The sequence below is a fragment of the Augochlora pura genome, chromosome 3 (genome assembly GCF_028453695.1).
Source record: "Augochlora pura isolate Apur16 chromosome 3, APUR_v2.2.1, whole genome shotgun sequence".
In the NCBI taxonomy this organism is placed as follows: Eukaryota; Metazoa; Arthropoda; class Insecta; order Hymenoptera; family Halictidae; genus Augochlora; species Augochlora pura.
In genome coordinates, this window is record NC_135774.1 from 13,039,121 (window position 1) to 13,059,755 (window position 20,635).

General features: G+C 40.2%; 2 protein-coding genes across 3 annotated transcripts in view; one reads left to right on the forward strand and one right to left on the reverse strand.

The window, feature by feature from the left end:
• Positions 1-5,913, forward strand: part of Piezo (piezo type mechanosensitive ion channel component) — a 40,781-nt gene extending 34,868 nt beyond the window's left edge. For both annotated transcript variants that reach the window (XM_078177443.1, XM_078177444.1), the window contains 10 exons: positions 57-221; positions 444-591; positions 662-876; positions 950-1,108; positions 1,186-1,312; positions 1,787-2,193; positions 2,700-2,995; positions 3,065-3,314; positions 3,629-3,856; positions 3,934-5,913. In XM_078177443.1, coding sequence (XP_078033569.1) covers positions 57-221; positions 444-591; positions 662-876; positions 950-1,108; positions 1,186-1,312; positions 1,787-2,193; positions 2,700-2,995; positions 3,065-3,314; positions 3,629-3,856; positions 3,934-4,039 — 2,101 coding nt within the window. In that variant the 3' untranslated portion in view covers positions 4,040-5,913. The remainder of the gene's footprint in view (positions 1-56; positions 222-443; positions 592-661; positions 877-949; positions 1,109-1,185; positions 1,313-1,786; positions 2,194-2,699; positions 2,996-3,064; positions 3,315-3,628; positions 3,857-3,933) is intronic.
• An 81-nt stretch (positions 5,914-5,994) lies between these two features.
• On the reverse strand, positions 5,995-7,732 carry LOC144468176 (uncharacterized). The gene has a single exon (XM_078177445.1). It carries the CDS (start codon positions 7,272-7,274, stop codon positions 6,342-6,344), a length of 933 nt encoding a protein of 310 aa, XP_078033571.1. The 5' UTR covers positions 7,275-7,732; the 3' UTR covers positions 5,995-6,341.
• Positions 7,733-20,635: the final 12,903 nt, after the last annotated feature.

The following is a 20,635-nucleotide window of genomic DNA, read 5'->3' on the forward strand; positions in this document are numbered from 1 at the left end:
AATAAATTATTTGTACTATAAATATCTATCAAATAATATCTACTATTTTCCTTTAGCGATGGAGTGACTGTGAAAACGCCTAAGGGTAGGAGATTGAGCATGCAGGCAACCGGAGACGGCGAAACTGTTCAAACAACTAATGAACATGAGAAATTGGTCGCTATTCAGGGTGTGGAACTGGATCCTTACGTGGAGGAGCTGCCGACAGCTGTGAATATGTCGTAAGCATTCTCAAATAAGCAAAATTAAGTGTTCTTGTTATTATCAATTAATAAGCAGGATTAAGCATTTTTAAGTCATTTCTAAGCAGCGATGCAAGAGACACGGAGACTTCTATGCCTTAGCAAATAAACTGCTCCGATTTTCTTCAATTTTTATAATTTTGAGTCTTTGAGGATTTGAGTTGAGGATTTGTTGAGTTCTAAATTTTAACTAATTTTCAGGGTTAATAGGTACGTCGAGCCAACGCAGCAGTTCTTCAAGCAGATCCTCAGTCCATTTGGCAAGGAGAAGACGAACGTATACGCGTACATGTTCCTCTGCGACTTCTTCAACTTCCTTCTGCTGATCTTCGGGTTTTCTGCATTCGGAGTGAGTGTCCCTCATTTTGACACCATAATCTAAAGTTCTTAATCTAAAGTAATCTATCTTTGACTCGCAGACGCAGCAAGGCGACGGCGGAGTGACCGCCTACCTCCAAGAAAATCGAGTGCCAATGCCTTTCCTCTTAATGCTGCTGCTGCAGTTTGCCTTGATAGTCATCGACAGAGCTCTGTTCCTCAGAAAATCGATCTTGGGCAAGCTAATCTTCCAGTACTGGCTGATATTCGGCGTCCACGTCTGGATGTTCTTCATTCTGCCGAGCGTAACTGAGAGGTAATTATACTGTAGTGTATAATTATACCAATTGATCGAATTTTCTGTAAATAATAATTGTTAATGACTACAGGCAATTTAATGAGAAACTACCTCCGCAAATCTGGTACATGGTGAAGTGCTTCTATCTCCTACTGGCAGCCTATCAACTGCGACAGGGATATCCGACGAGAATATTAGGCAACTTCCTGTGCAAGAAGTACAGCATTGTCAATTACGTCTTGTTCAAAGGGTTAGTATGTTTTGAATTGTTTGAAATTTGTTGAAATTTTCGTGCAGTTTAATTTGAAATGTGATTTGATATTTCAGGTTCATGCTAGTGCCATTCTTGTTTGAATTGAGAGCTGTGATGGACTGGATATGGACGGACACGTCCATGACGATCATGGACTGGTTCAAGATGGAGGACATCTTTGCGAGCATCTATCAAATTAAGGTATAGTCTACTATTTTTATAGAGTCTGTGGAGGACGATTTTTGAAGTCTATACTTCAGTAACGATTAAGGTACAATATTAAAAAATTGTATAAAAAAGTAATGATTACTATACAATATTAAAAAAGTTTATAGAAGAGTAAAGTCTAAGATATAATATTTAAAAAAAACTATAAAAGAGTAATGACTAAGATACAATATTATAAAAGTCTGTAGAACAGTAATGATTAATATGCAATATTAGAAAAGTCTATAGAAGAGGAATTTCTTCATATTGTATTTAATAATTAAAATACGATATTTAAAAAGTCTACACAAGACCAATAATTAAAATACAATATTAAAAAGGTCCACACAAGATTAAAATCCGATTAAAAAAAAGTACACAAAAGAAACAATTAAAAACAATTTCAAAGACGCTTAAATAAAGAAATAATTAAAATTGCTAATCAAATTATTGTGAATTAATTTTTAGTGCATGAGAGGGTTGGAGACAGACTTCCCCCAGCCGAGAGGCGTGAAAAAGAAGCAATTCAGCAAGTATCTAGTAGGAGGTGGTGCTCTGTTCCTCATTATCGGACTGATTTGGTTCCCTCTGCTATTATTCGCACTTGGCGGCACTGTTGGCGACTCGAACCTCCCTTACGATGTTTCCATGAAGATTCGTATCGGTCCATACGAACCGATCTATTCTATGTCGGCGCAAACCAGGTCAATCGTTGGATACAGCGAGGACGAATACCAAAAATTCCATGAAATATACGCGAAATATAAACCGGCGGTCACTTTCTTGGAGAACTATATTCATTCTGACGTCGCTGCGGTGAGATTAAGTGGATCATCTCGGAAACTGTGGAGTATATCACCGCCGGACTTGCAACGGTAAGGGAAAAGATATTAATATCTTTTAAAAGCGTATAAATATATTCTATACGCTAAAATATATAAGTAAATTTTTGGTAATTTAAGTAAGTAAATTTTTTGGATATTTAATTAAATTAAAGCCTATAAAATAATCTATTCACTCAGGTAAAAGTGTTAGATTATATTATCGTAAGCTCCCACATTATCATATAATATTTCAAATATTATATACCATTAGCAATAAGTAAAAGAAATAAAATAAAAATGAAATAAGTAATACAGATAAAATAAATATTAGTGAATGCTAACGTTATGAAAGTAGATCAATGTTAGTAGATTTAATTATCCTCCAACGATATAACTAGCCTGATGACCGTAAAGTGTTAATACAGTTCTAATTAAAAGATGTTGAAGGGTTAGAACAGTAGAACACGCTTCTATAATAGCAGAACAGTATTTAAAAACAAGAGAGAAAAAAATTAGAAATCGTATCAAATTTGATAGATTAATATCGTTGATCGCAGATTGAAGGCAGAGCTGGAGGACAACAGCACCACCGTTGTGATCCACGTGGAGTGGACAGTGTCGCGCAAAACGCACGCGAAAGACGCGAGCGAGGTGACAAGGAAGTTGCGGGATATTCCGTTGCCACCTTACGTCAATGATGAGTTCAATCCCGTCAGGCTGAGACTGGCAGAGATATTATCAACCGACCAGGCAACGCCTCATAACGGCACTATAACGCTGCCGAATGCTTTTCCAAAGTTCTTGAAAGTAACTAGCATAACTACCGACGTCGTTCCCCAATTAATGCACTTGAGTGAGTAACAGAATTCAACAAATCTAACGAAAAAGATTCAGGAACACACCTCATACAATTTTATTCCAGTAAAGGGACCTGACGAAGAGGAGTCCCAGCCGGACGACAGCTACCTCTACAGAAGCATCAACCTGCACCTGTCCACGGATGCGGCTTGCTGCGCTCGCCAGAAATGGTGGGTCGTCAAAGAAGTCTGCAACGACGAACTGTACCTTAATCAACTGCACTCCGTGCCGCTGAACAACTGCAATTACATCATGATGTTCTTGTTCAACGACAAGACGTTCCCCGAGGAGCTTAGCTTCATCAGCGGCTTCGGGTAGGTCCTAATTGTTAGCTTCGATAAATAACTCGGTTTAACCCCTTGCACTACGATTATTTCAACCTGCTTCGATTAGCATGTATTTATTATTATATTTTCCTTAATTTGACCAGGCAATTTTTCTTTCTTTTATTGTCTTTATGAGCTTTCGTTTCTAGACTTTGGTAACAGAATTTATTTCTAAACAGCGGAAATTAATAATATTAATATTTATTAGATCCTGCATGAAATATTATAGTGCAAGGGGTTGGTTAATTACACAATTCGATCTACATGAGAGAAGGAACATCAATATATCTGTGCTCTTATAGAATCCTTGGATTGTACACCACCGCGGTGATAGTCATAAGTCAGATGATGAGGAAGATAGTGAGCGACATGGCGCCAAAGATCATGTTTGACGACCTACCCTACGTGGACAGGATCCTCAGGCTGTGTTTGGACATCTACCTGGTCCGAGAGAGTGGAGAATTGTGTCTCGAGGAGGATCTGTTCGCCAAGTTGATCTTCCTCTATAGATCGCCAGAAACATTAATCAGGTATCTTGTCCAACATAATTACTAATCTTTAATCTCTTAATCTAGAACAACTTTAACTAACATTAAAATGATTCCAGGTGGACGAGACCACCGGAAGAGGGCGAGAGGACCGACAACGAAGACCAAGACGAGATGGAAGAGGACAGAGAAGAGTCCTTGCGACCAGACTCTCGGAGGGACTGAAGGGTCCGAGCGTAAACGAAATTATCAGAAAGCTTGCTTCGAATTTGCTCGATGGTGGAGCCTCGAAAAAAATGTTACGGCAATTATTATAGGCAATTTGTTACCTAGCGAAGAGGTAACAAATTTAACCTTTCTATCTTACGCCACGTCACTAAAGTGGAAGCGTAGCACTCATAGACGTTGCGGTTAGCTTGGGTGAGAACTCCGAAAGAATCAGCGTCTACCCCTTTTCGCGGAATGGCGACATCTGGGATATTCATCCGGACTTGGTCAACGGCTGTTGTGGTGACCTTGGTTAACAGTGAAAAACATTCACCGATTGGTCCAGGGACGATATAGTCAAGGAAGGCCTTGACATCCCCCTCCCCATACAGGGTTCCTTCGCGGTTTTCGTTTTGCGAAACATCAATAATGACCGCGTTCAGGAGGGAGATGCAGTAATGCTGGCAACTGCACAAGGGTAACTTCCGAGTCAACCTCTCATCTATTGTGAGAAGGTCTCGAAAGGTGCGCTCCGCTAACAGTGGAAACATTGAATAGTCTAGATTGTGACCAAATTGCTGTGTAATGGGGACCAAGGGTCCAGATGATCCACAGCATACAGGTTTTCACTTATCTCAGGTGTCTGAGACTTCGCCTTGAACTTAGAAATGTCAAATGGGGCGGCATCTCCCGGAGGTGGAACTTTCTTGGGGTTAGACTTGTTAGTACACCGTGTTTCTGTCTTCTTCCCCTGCTCCATCGCGGAGTCAAACTTATCCTGAATCCTAACTTTGTCAGACCATCTCGTTCCTTGAGATTGATTCATCCGGTCGTTGAAGTCTCGCATTCGGACGTAGTCACGCGGTATTCCGCGGATGGGCTGTTGCCTTTCATTTCTTCCGGAATTTTCACTCATCTGCGTGGCGTCGGATAGAATTAGTGAGAAATTTACCTCTTCGTTACTTCTTTTTTTTTATCGTCGAATCCGTCGACAATTCGGGAACGATGACAATAGAAAGCGCGATTATTAGATATTGTCGATGATGGCGCATCGGACGGGTCGATAATGATTCGGAACTCAGGAAATTCATAGCCGGCCGCGTTTGTTGCGATTGTTCCTATCTTCGAAGAGTCTATTGCGAATGAGAGTATGTATATAAAAGAAGATTGAAAAACGGGGAACACGCGTGGGGGGATGTTAAAATGATGATGATAGAAACGGCTGATACAGTTGCTGAAAAATATCGATAATTCCACCGTGTTTGTTTCACAAACGTGTACGACGTTCCGGTGATCGTTATTTTAATATTTATTATGTAGTATTTATTAACGTACGATTAATAATTCTGATCATGACACGCAACAGTAACACGGGGAATTGATTTTTACACAAGTGCTTTGTACATTTCACAGTCGTTCGAAACGTTTTACGTCGTACCAACGTAGAGAGATACAACAGCGCTTCGTTTTTTAATTATTGTTTTGTCAGGTCGTAGAGACGGGCATTTCTAGCAGCGATGCGTTTAGCGTCGCATTCGTATAGGTAAGGAAAAAAAACGATTATCTAACCCACGGGGGATGAACAGTGTATCCCGTAAAAACTGCCGTCATCGCAGAATTTAGTTCTTTTATACCTTTTCTAATCAACGATACACACACACACCTAGCTGTCACTCCTCATCTCTGCCATGATCCGGCTGCCTAGCCAAGCGTCTCGCGCTCGTTTTATATATATGTATATCGATTACATTTAAACAAAGATTTAATACCGCAAAGAAGCCATTGTTTGTACATATACATTTTACGATCTGCATACGTCGGAACATTGTATCACACGTCGCCTTGATACGTCTTATAAAAATATAATTCAAATATAAATTGTTTCGAACCAGTGCTGACCAATTTTTCTTCCACCTCAACGATTCCGTTAATTAACTTCGGCAATTATAACGAAACGACGGGCGTACTGTCAATATAAATACATTTATTCAACAGTTTCGTACAGAAAACGATTGTTACAAATATTTGATTTCTCGAATAAATATATCAACCACAAACGAACGCAAGCTCGACGATTTCGAGTACGCGAATCTCAATGATGGGCAATCCATTTAATTCATTTCTAATGACTAAAAGTATTAGTAAAAAATAGAATCTTTTTTTTATTAATCTCGGTATACTTAAATATCACTTAATACATAACAGTTTTAGAAGTACTGTGTTCGTAAAACATGTGCTGGCAATAGAATGGAATGGATCATCGTTTCAACAAGTTTCTAAGCACCTATGACCGCTAGGGGCGAATAAGTTTTCGTGGCAATTATTTAAACAGCTCCTTACACTTTAACTTCAGCGTAAGGTTCTCCTGCTTCAGATGATCCAACTCTTCCATCTTTTTTTGCAACTCTGCATTTTGTTTTTGCAGAAATACGATATCTTCCTTTAGTCTCTCGTTTTGTTCCATTAGGCTTCTTACCGTGCTAGACTCTTTACTGGGACGTATTTCGTTAGTTATCTCGTCTGTTTGAACTAGGATATTCTTAATTAGGCTTGCCTGAGAATGAAAATGCAGCTCCTGCATGACTCTCAGGATTTTAGAGCTCTCCTGTTTGGTATGCGTGCTCACAATGTCCTTGATGGCATCGAGCAACGCGTCAGGATCAATTCCCTTGGCATCTGGCTTGTTCAAAGACTCTTGACTCTTTGGTTTCTCTTTAACTATTTCTACCTGGGACGTGGCTCCCTTGGAACCATCCGAAGGTCTGTTCTCTTTAGCACACATGTCCCATGCTGGATTGCTCTCCTTGCAGCTACCGGAACGTCTCATTCTATCTTTACTCACGGGTTTACTCTCTGTAAGTCTGACTTTTGTCTCTCTAATCTTTGCTCTCATATCTTCTTTGATTTCTTTCTCATCAGACTTCACTTTATTCTCAATAGGCTTCAGCTTACTATCACTGGCTGTTTTATCTCTCCTCTCAGATATCCTAACTTTTGTTTGTTGCTTTCTAGCGTCATGTTCTATTATCTTTTTTGTCTCCCTCACTGTGTATTCTTTCAGAACCGATTGCTTCTCTGAAAACGTAGGTTGCTCAATCTTTTGATTCAAAGCCTCCCCTTTGGGCGAGTGCAGCTGGTGCAATGGGGTAGAAGTAGCATTCCTTGTCGTTACATGTCTATCTATCGGGACAGAATTACTCTTTGCATTTGTAGGAGGAAGCAGACCCAAATCTTCTAAGAAAGAGTCATTCATCTTTCCTTCTTAAATAAATAATATAAGGTATCAACAACAATCGTGATACACAATTATGTGTGTGTGATCTTTTAAAAAGTTAATTAATTGAAGAGCATTTCTCGAGCACCAGTGTTCCACAAATTTTTGTCGATAAATCTGTGATATTATTTTAATTGTTTAATCACAATACTGAACGTAACAGGCTGTTCTATCACTTGGAACGAGAAGTCGTCGTGCAAGTCCAGTGGTCAATAATGCACGAGAACAATACGATATTATTGTCGCGTCAGAGTTTTTACATTATAAAATTCGAGGAGATCATATAAGTAACAATTCTCGGTTAACCTCCGATCAAATCAAGGACGTAAACTTGGACGAACGACAAATTCAAATCAACTTGTTTAGTGAATCAGCTGATGCAGACGCATCACCAACTATGTAGTATCAATATTCCTAATTGTTCCTAACTGCTGGGGAAGTCCAGAATCTCTCCCCCCAAAAATTTAATAGAATAAAGCATCCTGCAATTTTTGATATATCTTAATCGTCGCGAATATTTATTTGTAATATGACAAAATTCTTTATAAAATGTTTCATGTATTTTGTCTAATAATTTCTTAAACGAGCAGACCAAGAATCATATGGTTTTGTTTGATACGTTCTGTAATACCGACAAAGTCTACGCCAGTGCACAGACTGAGGATTTTTTTCTGCCTCAGCGTCTGTATTACCGATACTGTAGAAAATGCTATAGTACGATAGCGGACTCTACCTAAATGGAACGGCGAAACAGTGAACTATACCAGACTATAGCAGAAGAAAGTATGTATGTGTTTGAAATGGTGAATTTTATAGTGTTGCTATCTTTTAAAAGTACACTAATGCTGTGTTATGTTCGTACGAAAAATATAGATTTCTTATTTTATATGCTTATATTAAATAATTGCATGGCTATTTGTTGACTTGTTCAGAGAATTTTAATTTTATATTTTTGACATGTTTAATAGGTGAATAATTGTTACTGGGATATAGAGCTGAGATCGCGTTAAGATTGCGGTAAGACTGTACTTTAGATTGCGCTAAGGTTATGCTAAGTTCGTGCTAAAATCACGCTAAATTCGCGCTAAGATCACGCTGAGATCACGCTGAAATCATGCTGATATTATCGCTGAGATCGCGCTGATATCCTACCTGAAATTAAGCTAAGATCACACTGAAAACTAATTGCTCAATTATTCATAAAAATAACTCCACTTAAAATCGTATTTCTTTAGTGACTTGTTTCTTCAAATATTTCTTTAAATGTTCACTTAAATATTTAACATTCATACTAGCAATGAAGTATACGAAATATCCGAATCTTACTAACGTGCCTACTTCTCGTGAACTGTCGGTAACACTAACGCAACACAGGGTAATAAAGGGGTAATAGTAGAAGGGGTTAAATAGAGGCTCTAAATATTGTGAACTCATTTGTAAAGTATAAATATACAATTTTACATCGCTGTGTGCTACTTACTTTTGATATTTAATTTGAAAACTTAATTCGAAACAATATAAACGAACAAAAAAATTAAAATGACGTTAAAAGCACAATTACTACGATTTTAATTGTCAAAAAATCCCAACAATCGCCAACTACGATTAGATAAAATATTCAAAAAATTTAGGAGTCAATCTATCGAGAAACAGTCGTGAAACTATCGAGAAACAATCTACCTCACTATAGATCGATCCCATTTTACTACCATTTCATACTATTTTTATAATTCGTAATTTGTTCATTAACGCTTTACGCGCGAAAACCGATAAATACTTTCACAATTTAGCAACAAACCTCCTCTAGCACTCCGCAAACCCGCAGAGATAGATAAAGATCCCTAATCCAGAAGTCGTGTCACCGGATAGCGTTGCTCGAAAACAATCACGACGATTGCATAATAAATGTGCCAAGAAAATGTCCCCGTCGCCGGCGGCACCAGAAAATAAAACCACAGAGAAGGAACTAACAATTGCTCCACTTCTTTCCGAACGAATTTCAGGCGGGCAGAGGCCTGGCGCGCGAGGGTCGATCTCGCTCCTCTCCCGAATCGTTTAACATTCTAATGACGAGGTGCCCCGAGAACAGTCGCGACAGGTAGTGAACATACACGGAGACCTGTTGCGAGAGAACGGACCCCCCGCGGCCTGCGTTCACCGTCAAATGTTATCTTCATCTATCCCCGGCCTAGAGACACGACCAGTTAAAGATCTCTGGACTCCCGAGATCCTCTTATTCAGCCCGCGCAAAAAGTATTCCGACGAATCGGTCCCCCGTTACCGTCGCGCGGAAACCTCGGGGCCATTCTTTGCTACGCGAAAGCATCGTTCACGAAAGCGTCGTTTCAGATAATCGCGCGGTTCCTTTAATATCTCTCGCTCTGGTTCGATTTGGTATTCGATCGGGATCGCGCGGCGGCGATTGAGATCGACGAATTCGCAGGGACAGGCGAAATGTCACCAGATTAAGAGATTATCGCGACGTGACAATCAAGAACGCGGGGGTAATTGCCCGGCAGCTTGTAACACAATGATCACGCGCGATAATGGCATGCTAAGACCTGCTAGACACTGGACGACAACGTGTGTCTCTCGCGATCGACTTGCGTCACGCACGCACGCTGAATAATTAATGATACCGAATGCCGAAAGAAATAAATGTACGCCACGTGGAATCGAGTAAACATACCGCGGAATTAATTTCGGTGTGTCGCTGCGCCGGGAACCTGCTCCCGTGTTAATCGATCGTGGTTACACGTCCGAATGGAACATGATCATTTGGAAAATTACCATTCGCCATTTTCGTTGGTCGATCCTTTATGTAAGACGCACTTCGCTGTCTACAATTGTATACTATAATATATGCATGTATAATATATATAATGTACATGTTAACCTCATTGTCTGAAATTGGGTTCTATGCCGACGTTGATGTTTTTGGCAAAAATATAATTTACACTGGATCTGAATTTGAAAAAAGAAATGTAATTTGAGAGATTTGGAGGTTTCAATTTTTAGAAGTTAGATCGTAGTGTAAGAGCATTTATAATCATGTATTTGTATATTTTTAATATTGTTCTGAACGGGTGGTAATAAGTATTTAATTTCTCTTAAACGAACCTAACCTAAATCCCAAAAATTCGAACAATTAAATGGAATTTCACAATTAAATGAAATTAAATTAGATCAATTACATTAAATTGAATTACACAATTAGATTAAATTGAACTACGCAATTAAATTAAATTAAATATAAATTAATTAAATTGAAACTGGGAATTTAAACGTTATCACAGTGGACGACGTTTTAACCTTACGCTTTTTAAATAGGCTAGTAATATTTGTTTGAATATATTACAACAAGAATTAATTTTTAAGACTAGTTAATAGTTTTTGTCATTCATTAACAGCTCAATGAAGACCTTTAAAAAATAGATTAATAATGATCTTGACAATTTTAATAAGTTCAACCCCTTTGGCGTACCATTTCTTTCACTTCTATATTAATGATAAAAAATTATAGCAATTAATACATTAATAGTGATAAATATATACTTATACATGAATATTAGAGTATTCAGCACAAAGAAATTAAATCTTATTTCGACTTAAAGACACAATTCTGTCTTAATTATTTAATAAGAATTCGCCACACTTGGATAAACAAGAAATGACATCTTAAAAACGTGCAAACTTACAACAAGAACGCAGTATAAGCAGCAATACTAAAATTAAAAGAAGAAGAGAAGGAACGAAATCTTAGATGTTATAAAATAAAATCGAGTACGCGGACACACGTAGATCGGGATCCGCGTACGCGATACACGCGTTCGGTTACGTAATGGCGTGCGGGTGTACGGTTTTATCTGATTGCCTCGGCCCAGGAGTCGTTTCAAGAAAGTTATACGACCGTCATTACATCGTAGAGACGCGAGAGAGAGAGAGAGAGAGAGAGAGAGAGAGAGAGCGAGAGAGAGAGAGAGCAAAAACGAATATTATAATCGAGCGAACCGGCCCGCTTTTGAACCATTTCTTCTCCGGCACGGCTGTCCGATCGAACATTCCTACGCGAGTTGTTAATTATCATCCCCGCTGTTAAGTAATTGTCACGCAACGCTTCTGTAACGGGACGCGGTGTTGCGCAACCACTTAAATTAATAACAGAGAGTAAAACAATATTTTGCGGCCGCGCCGAGTGATAGATCGTCCGGCATTATTCTTACGCCTTTTGTTTCTTGCGGAGATCCATAACCGTCCGTGTTGCTTTTGTACCGAGGCTGCCAACCCGGAATTGGCAGTACCCGTGTCAGTCGACGAGTGGAACGAATATTCTTTTGTCTCTGTTTAAAGGGGTCGAGGGGGTGGTTGCGGGGATACGTTTGGACGACATGTGCGGGGAACGCCTCGGTCATGGCAACCGCTTTACTTTGTCGCATATCGGGTAATCGGAGCCTCCATCCACTCTAATAATTAACCCTTTATATTCGTAGCTATTTTAACTTGGAATTTAATAAAGCAGTATAGTAGTCTGAACTATAGTATTTTCATTGTAAATATTTTACCGCATTTTATATTTGTACGATATTAAATATTGGTAAGTTGAATTTAATGAACAGTGAACTCGATGAATATTGATGAACAGTGAACTTTAATTTTATATACTTAAAATTGAAGGGAAGTTAAGAGTGACTAAATTACTGTGATAGTTAACAATAAAGTTAAAAATGTGACTTATTAACCCTTTGTACTCGAAGACATTTTAACTGGATATCTAAAATCATTCTTCTGGCCTACAGTATTTTTATTTGTTGCTATAAAAATTATCTTGGATCGTGGTAGAATATTTTTAATGGTTTCTCGAAGTCAATATCGAAGTTACTATTCTTCAAAATCGTCATGAATGTGATAAAATGTATCCATCAATTTATTGCAGAATTTCATACATTCACCTGTCGAGAGAAAGTTTTGTTTCAACCAGGTCAATTTATTAATTACAAATTTAATGTCAAATTTATTAATTTCAAATGCATTAAACTCAAATTCGTTAATACCAAATTTATGAATTAAAAATATATTCACGTCAATTTCAAGTTTACCAATTTATTCGAAGCTTTTGCTCGTACGAAGAAAATAAAATGCTCCACTTTGAATCATCTTTTGTGAATAAGAGCGCGTCATTCGATATTTTTCGCGAATATCGCCAGTTTCGCGGAATTCTCCTGAGACAGGAAGCCCGTCGAACGCGCGCAAAAGCACGCGCAACGCTAACTCGGCGACAAGATCGTTAGGACAAATTACCGCGGCGGAGTCGTAAAGCACGGGGACTGGTTTAATTACACGGAGAGCGGTAACGTGGTCACAGCGAAACGTTTCGTGTCGCAACCGGCGAGCCAATAAACCCGCCGGGGGAAATCTTTGTTAAAAGATCGCCGTGAACCAGATAAATCTCAATACAAAGTCAATTATAGTTGGCAGCTATGGCCGTGCGCGGCGGTGGGCGTGAATGGGTCGGGCGACGCGTTTGCATCACGAGAGCGCGCGCGCGCGCGCGCGCGACCGTGGTCCGCGTTGATTTACAAATTCTAGGGGAAGTTGGGAAACCACGGTCGGACTGACAGCCCCGACGTGGCTCGCCCGCCTTTAACGACGTCTTTCCCGGCCCCTAACTACCCCATAAACGTTATTTATCAGCGAGCCCGTGAGTTTCGCACTTGACAGTGCCGAGGGAATTAGGGCTGCTAGTTATGGGACAATCGTTCCCCAGTGTCTTGGTACAGATTTTTCCTTGCTCAAGTTCAAATCAGAGATTAGTTACACGTTGTTAAGTCTAGGGAAATAGCATTTTGTATTTTGGTCTAAGTGGATGCGTTATTTCATTCGAGATAGTTGAGATTTTAAGATTCTTGATTTTGAGATCTGGAAGAAAATATTTAAAACATATTGTATGTAATGCTATTTTAATGATGTCTATTTGTTCTAAATTAACTAAAAATAGTTCTTAAATGTATAAACATTCGTAATACTTGGAGTACTAAATGGATGCCTTCACAGAAATTTTAGAGTAGTAATTGCTATAATTACAAGTACAGAGATGTGAATAACTTAAACACTCAACTAAAATTCACGATTTTATCGATATTAAAGGAAAATAATATTAGAAATAACAGAAAACAGAAGTATAAAAGTATATTTGTTTTTTAAGTTTAGACATCAGTGACAATATAAAAATTGTTTAAAGTCTATAAACTTAAACAGTGCCGTATATATTGCAATAAGAAGATCCAAATCAATGCTTCTTACATTTACGAAGCAACTTTGGTCAATATTAAATATTATAAATCCTAGTAAACGAGGGCAATCGACGTTGTTATTCACAATGACCCATCTCCATTCATACTTATAAATTACGAGAGCGATTGGTACGTTTACATAGTTATCGTAATGCCCGAGCGTCGGCCATCTTGTAGCAAGAAACCGCGAAACTATACACCCTCTTTTGTCTATCGTTTGAATACACCAGTCTCGATATAGCAAAGAACGCTCGCACATTCAGGCTGACATAAAACTAGAGAGTTATAAAGTGTTCGGGATTTCTGTACGGTCCTTACAAGTTCGGTTTTATGAAGATTGAAATCGTGAACGGGTACGAATAAAGTTCCAGCTCGCCGACAATGTGACGTCGCGAGGAGTACGAAGAGACGTAGGAGCGCGGAGGGTAAAGGATTAATAATTGCCGACCCTTAGCCGATTGCTCGCGGAGAAGCACGGCAGAGGCTGCGGCCCCGAAGAAGCTAAATTGAAACGTAAAAGCGAACTAGGAAATAATCAAGGAGCGTTCCGTGCGCTTCTTCTTCTACAAACAGGGCATAAAACCCGGCCGGCCATAAATCCGCGACCTACGGCGAGCGCCGACCGTAGTCGCGAGCGCTTCAGCCACGTGTTTCTTTGCGTCGCACCAGCTTTTCCTTATGCGCAGAACTAATTCTGTTGTCTAATGGACAGCGGGATCGTCCTCCTACCGTCTGCCTCGCGAATAATCAGAGAAACAAGTTTACTGGAGCCTGTAACTGTTTTCGAGGCTGAATAACGGCTTGCGCGAATTTAGTTTGTAAAATTTAACCTTGTTGATTAATTTAAAATAATTTGAATCCTCGACTTTTTAGTAGTTAACCCTTTGAGTTCGAGTGGAGAGTCTGAGGCAGCACCAAAATTGTTCTATCATGTTCGAAGATAATTTCTATACCAATAAAATTTAGAATTAAAAGATTGTTAAATAATTTAACTGTTAGTGCACTTTGTTACATAAAATGGAAATATTATGTGCCAGAAATATAATTTCTGATTTAAAGTTAAAATGGCCTCGAGTGCAAAGGGTTAATCTATCCTCGAAATCACTGTGCACGTTTTCTACGATTTTGCTATACTTCATTATTCTCATCGCTATAGTTCGAACAAATATTTGTTAATATGTCAGAAATATTTTCGAAAATATATATATATATTGTTATAGTATTTTTTACACTGAATGGAATAATATAGAAATTAATTCTCCAGCTTCTATTTTCCTACTTAGAAAAATTATTTTGTTACGAAATTATGGAACTCAACAAATACCCTTGTACAATTTTCTTCGACAACGTGTATATTAGTTACAATAAAAATTTCAACTTGAATACTTTTATTTTTCTTCGAGTTATTTTAATTTTCACATTCTCTCTCCCCCCCCCCCCCCTCTCTCTCTCTCTCTCTCAGTTTCATTATATCTTGAATAATGATCGAGCAAGCTTTAGGAAGATCGAACGAAAATTGTACGAGTGTTCGTAAGATCGATCAGAGTTTCGTTGGTCTTGCGATCAAAGGCGCCATCGAATTTGCGAATCGCGTGTTTAGCGGCCGCGTAAGCCTCCGACCATTTACGATTTCGCGCGATCATTCAGCTAATGAAATAAACGAGGCGAGTTACGGATTTCGAAGCGCAGCGGGTGATTTACTAGGTGAAACTGCTTTCGATGGAAACCGAGGGGACGTTCCCCTCCTGTTGCTTTAATGAGCCATTTGGCGACGGTGAATGCGAACGACGCGGCGATTGTAAGACGAAATAATAGTAGTATTTGTAAATTAGAGATTTTGCACTTTGTGATGAGCCGTGAACCAGTACCATACGATAATTTTTGATAGAGTGACATTTCTTTAAATTTTGTATGATTTTAGGACCCCGAAAATCCACTGATAATATTCATTCGATTTAAATACTCATAAAATAAGAAAGTCATAAGAAAAGTGAACAGTGAGACTTTGTATTTGAAGATTGCTCTAATTTTATTTATTAAAAAAAAGGTTTAGCCGATTAAGATGGCTTTAAAAATTTTTAAATGCCCCTTCTTACTGTTTGCTATACCCACCCACATGGATAATTCATAGGATTGAAATTTTGCACAGATGAATTTCTCTTAGTCAACTATCAAACAGTATAAAAATCATTAAAGAACGGTTGGATTCTGATGGTAGAGAACTGATGGATTCTCTAGCTAATTTTTCAACTAATTCTCATTTTCTTTACAGTTAAAGTAATTCTAATTTTAAGAGAAATAACCGTACACACGCGTGACAATGTCCCTGAAGAAAAAAGAAAACTATGCCTAAATTAAAGACTAGAGTTAAATTAAAGCCTATGCTATGGAAAAGAAGGAGCCCGGTACGGGGCACGGTCCCCATACGTTCGAAACGTAGAGCCCCGGGGCCCGTTTAAAGTCCCGACAGCGCGATATATATCGATCGGGCCGTGGCGATTGCGTAATTGCAATTAAAGCGATCTTGTAATCGTAAGGCCGGGTATAATTAATGAACTAAATCGTGCTGACGCTCCGAGCGAGTGTCTATCGCGCGGCACGATCGTGTTGCCGGCCGTGAGTAAGCGCAATTTGCCATATTGTCTCTAATAATCCCGGCTAATTAGTTTTGTCTCCCGTTTATATCGGTCGTCTGCCCGGCGCGGCTTACACCCGCTCTCTCGGCCTCTCCTCTGCGCTCTCGCGGCCTCTCTCCTGCTCTCTCTTTATCTCTATCTCTCTCTTTCTCTCTCTCTCTAGCTCTCTAGCTCTCTATCTTTCTCTCTCTCTCGCTCTTTTACTCTTTCTCTCGCGGGTCCCGCAGACGGAAGAGAAAGCATCGCCCACGCGTTTGCCGTGGTCGTTGAAAAACTTTTTTTCGGTACGTCGACGGCACGGCGCGCCGGCCGCGGAAATCGCGAGAACCTTTTACAAGCTCCTCTCCTCTTCGCCGCCGCCATTACAACGCTAATAATAATCGTTATTATTACACCTACGACACGGAAACACGTACTACATCCCGTCGTCGTCGTCGTCGTCGTTCCACCGACCAGCCAAGTTCATCGAACAATGCGGACGGATGTTTATGCTTTTGCCGGCCTGCTACAATTGAATTGCCCGATTTTATGGCGCCCGGCCTTTTACGATTCGAGCCCACCGATCCACAACGATCGTCTGCATCGTCGATCTTTTTCCTTGAATTCGAGGATCGAGGTTTATTGTAAAATTGTCTCGTTGCCAAAATTTTCGTCGTCCACGTTAATTGAAAAATATTAGAAAATTGACTTGGAAATATATGACTTGGAAATATGAAGGTCTAGAATTTCTTTGAATTTTATTATTGCATCGAATGACGGAAAAAAGCTGTCGTTTTTTAATTTTTTAAAACATATTAGAATGTGTAGGCTTTGCGACTTTTTAATCCATACCAACGTCAGAAATCATCCACCTCATTTCGGAACAGATTTAAACCCTTGTACTATAATAATGAGTCAGACTCGTGGTGAAGATTTTATGCAAGCTATACTAAATATGAACATCATTGATTTCTTCAACGTCGAAGTAAAAATAAATTCTTTCGTCTTCAAAGTATAGAAACGAATATAAATAAAGACAATATAGGAAAAGAGAATTGTCTGACCCTATTAGAAAAATTATTAACCCTTTGTAGTCGGAGCCATTTTAACTGGAAATCCAAAATATTTCTTCAGACTTACAGTGTTTCCATATTATATAACCAATTTTATGACTTATGTAACAGATTTAGCTGTTAACAATTTTTTAAATATTAGTAAATCTGATAAAGATTATTTTAAAACGTGGCATGATAATTGTTACAGGCGCCTAAGTGTCGCCATTCGACCGCAAAGGGTTAAGTATGATACATATAATAAAATGAGCGATAGTGCAAGGGGTTAACTGGGTTACGTATTAAAAGATATACGATTATCTCCACACCCCGCCATATATCTCGCGATTATGCGTCCATTAAATTCAACGAAACGCGCAACTATCTCACAATGCCTTCGTTTTACTTTTTCGCCGTAAACCGATTTCAATTTCGCGTTCTCCGCACGCATGAAATCCGATCCGTGGAAAGTGCGGCGTGAGCGCGCGCGCACACGGGATCGATCGATAAGAGTTTCAATTTAGAAGCGTCAGAGGAGAAACAGGTTTCGATATTGAAAGCACTCCGCGACGCGTTGCGTGGGTAATTTAATTGTCGATTAACCGGGCCGTTCAATAACAATAATATTAAATCGGCTTTTCCGAGGTACGGTTCCCAGAGCACCGAATCCGCCTCGCTATCGATTACAAGTCGGCCAACCTCACGGCGGGAACCGGCCACGGACAATTATGCCGATCAGAATCGTATCAATGCTCGCCGTGATTTAATTGGAGCGCTTTTGCCGCGCGTTATTCGATACGTCAAGGATAACGTCAGCCCCGAGAGCCGATTCGGCATCCGCGCAGACGAGCGCCGAATAAGTTAATTATCGGTCCCATTATTGGCGGACCGGTCGCGTGTGTCAGCGTCGGATCGATTAGGTCGCCGTTGGCCCAATACCAGGACAACAACAACCGTATCGTTTCGTCGTAAACGCGTGCGGTGCACGGTCTACTGTAGCAGTGCTCGCGCAATTATCGAGACGAAATCGCGAGCGTTGTCATAATTAATGAAATTTGTTGAAAGAGCTTTACCTGAAAGGAAACAGAGACCGCACGTTTCCTGCGCGGCGTTTACTGCAAAGTGCGCGGCCCGGCGTTTAAGCGTCGCGGTGTTTGCTCGACACAATTGACAGTAACAATAACTCAGCGGCGAGCAGAGCCGAAGAAAATTCTGCGATTGTTCTGCTGCAGTCGGAAACCGTGCGGAGCTTCGCAGCGAGGCTCGTACGCGAATCGGCGCTGGTTATGGGATGGTTTAATGGTTTCATTAAATCTCGGTGGATAGATGTGTTTTACGATCATTAGTCGTAAAACTCGGTTGGCAGTGTATCAATAATGAGATCAAGGTGGCAGTGATTCGAGACAAAGTTGAAAATCACTTTGCCGGACCGATCCAGATCGGTGAACGCCCACCGTCCCGGGAACCGAGGCGCGAGTGATCTATTTACGATCAGGTGTGATCTATCGGCGATCGACGCCCGTGGGTGGCGGACATTCGATCCACGGCGCTCGATCTCCGATGCCGGTGAGAGGTCATTCTGACTCATTTGAGCCACCAACGTGTGACGTATTCGCGCTGGCTCCGTATCCGAGGGACGCGCACGGTGCACCGGCAAAAATAATTAGCGAGCATTAGCCGCGATAGATCGGGCCATACGGCCGCGCGAGTTAATTGATGTCGAAGAGCCATTGTAACGTTGCCGAGGAAGATTTATCGATGCAGCTTGTACCGTTAACGGTGCGTTCGCTCGTTTAGGCTTGACATCGTGCGCCGGTTCGATGCAACAACTTCATCCGAATTGCAATTTTTCTGTCTGGTTTGCAATATTCAAGTGCAATGTAGATGATAGAAATTGCAGAAGTTTCTGTGTAATTAATTATTATTGGTAAGACACTTTGTTGATGATTTTTATACATTTAAAATTTGTTCGAATTTCGTGGAAATGGCTAAATTGGTACTTGGATTGTATTTAACCCTTTTCAGGCGTTTTGGATCTATGTGATCCAAGTTCTGCATTAGATTAATTTTTGTAATTACTACTTAGATAAATAGATAAATTTATTGAATCCTGTAAATAAATTTTTACTTCATTTTGTATTTATATCTTAATTTTTCATGAACCAGGTGAAAAGAAGTAATATCCTAAATTAGGTGAGGTTAATCCTAATACTGTGCATCTATAGGTGTTGTATCATATTTGCAATAATGATAGACTCTGTTGGAACAAATATTACTGTTTTCAATATAAATCTTAATATATTAAATAAATGTTAATAAATCACCGTTTTAATAATATAGTATATTATTATATATATTATATATTATATATATAAGTCACTTGGTACTTAATAAACTATTTAAACAAGAAGAACTATTGCTGACATTTTTTTATATTATTGTAGAACTATTTCTAATCTTCTAAAACATTAAACAATCCCCCACCTTAAAAAAACAAACCCCTTCTAGACAAAAAGGACATCGCAAAATAATTCTAGCAATCCAGTTTCTATTAAAAAATTTTACCAAAACGTTCAGTGATCTCGAAAACAAGATAAAAGAGGAGTTCCTTACGCAACTGGCAGCGGTGATTTCAACGCTCGCGCAGGAAGCAACGAACGGCGGCCGGTGTCCGCGCAGCGTCGGAATGAGAGTCCATTAAAACGCGCAATCGCAGAAACGCTGACGGTTAAACAATATATCCGGGGAGCGTGTCCGAAGGCAAATTCCTCGGCGCCTGTGAATGGCCAATCGACTTGGCCCATTGAAGCGGTGGCATTATCGGATCGAACCAGATGAGTAGGTTCTAACGATCGTTCACGGTGTCCCGTAGATATCGATCGGCGTTGCTCCCGATCGATCCCGCGGGAAATAATAGTACGCGCGTCCGCGCGGCACCGGGAGGCGGAGGGTTGGTGGACGCCGCGAAAATTATTATGCGGCGTTAACGACCTGCGGATAAGGGGATTGTTTACGATCGTCGTAAGTTAGCCATTGTTTGCCCAGGAGAGAATATTGTCTCTCTATCGTTTGCTTTATGGCCGTTCTCCCGGTTATACACCCCGTATTGTGGCGCGGACGGAGGCCACGGGCGACGCCGCCGCCGCCGCCGAGCACCAGGAAAAAAAACCGGCGGCGGGGGAAAAAGAGGGGGGCAGGGGATAGAGAGGCGAAATCGCGGTGGCAAGATCGAACTCCGTGGTTCGCGGGGATATCGGGAAATCTCGTATCCAGGAACGTCGAATAATTCTCCCTGCGGCCGTGTCCCATCGCCGGTTCCGATCGACGGAAACGCGCGTCGATTTTTATGCGCGCGGATTCCGCGGAATTTCACCGATCGTCGA

Bases quoted from the DNA above. Each gene is read 5' to 3' on its own strand.
- LOC144468176 (XM_078177445.1), bottom strand. From the start codon at position 7,274: ATGAATGACTCTTTCTTAGAAGATTTGGGTCTGCTTCCTCCTACAAAT.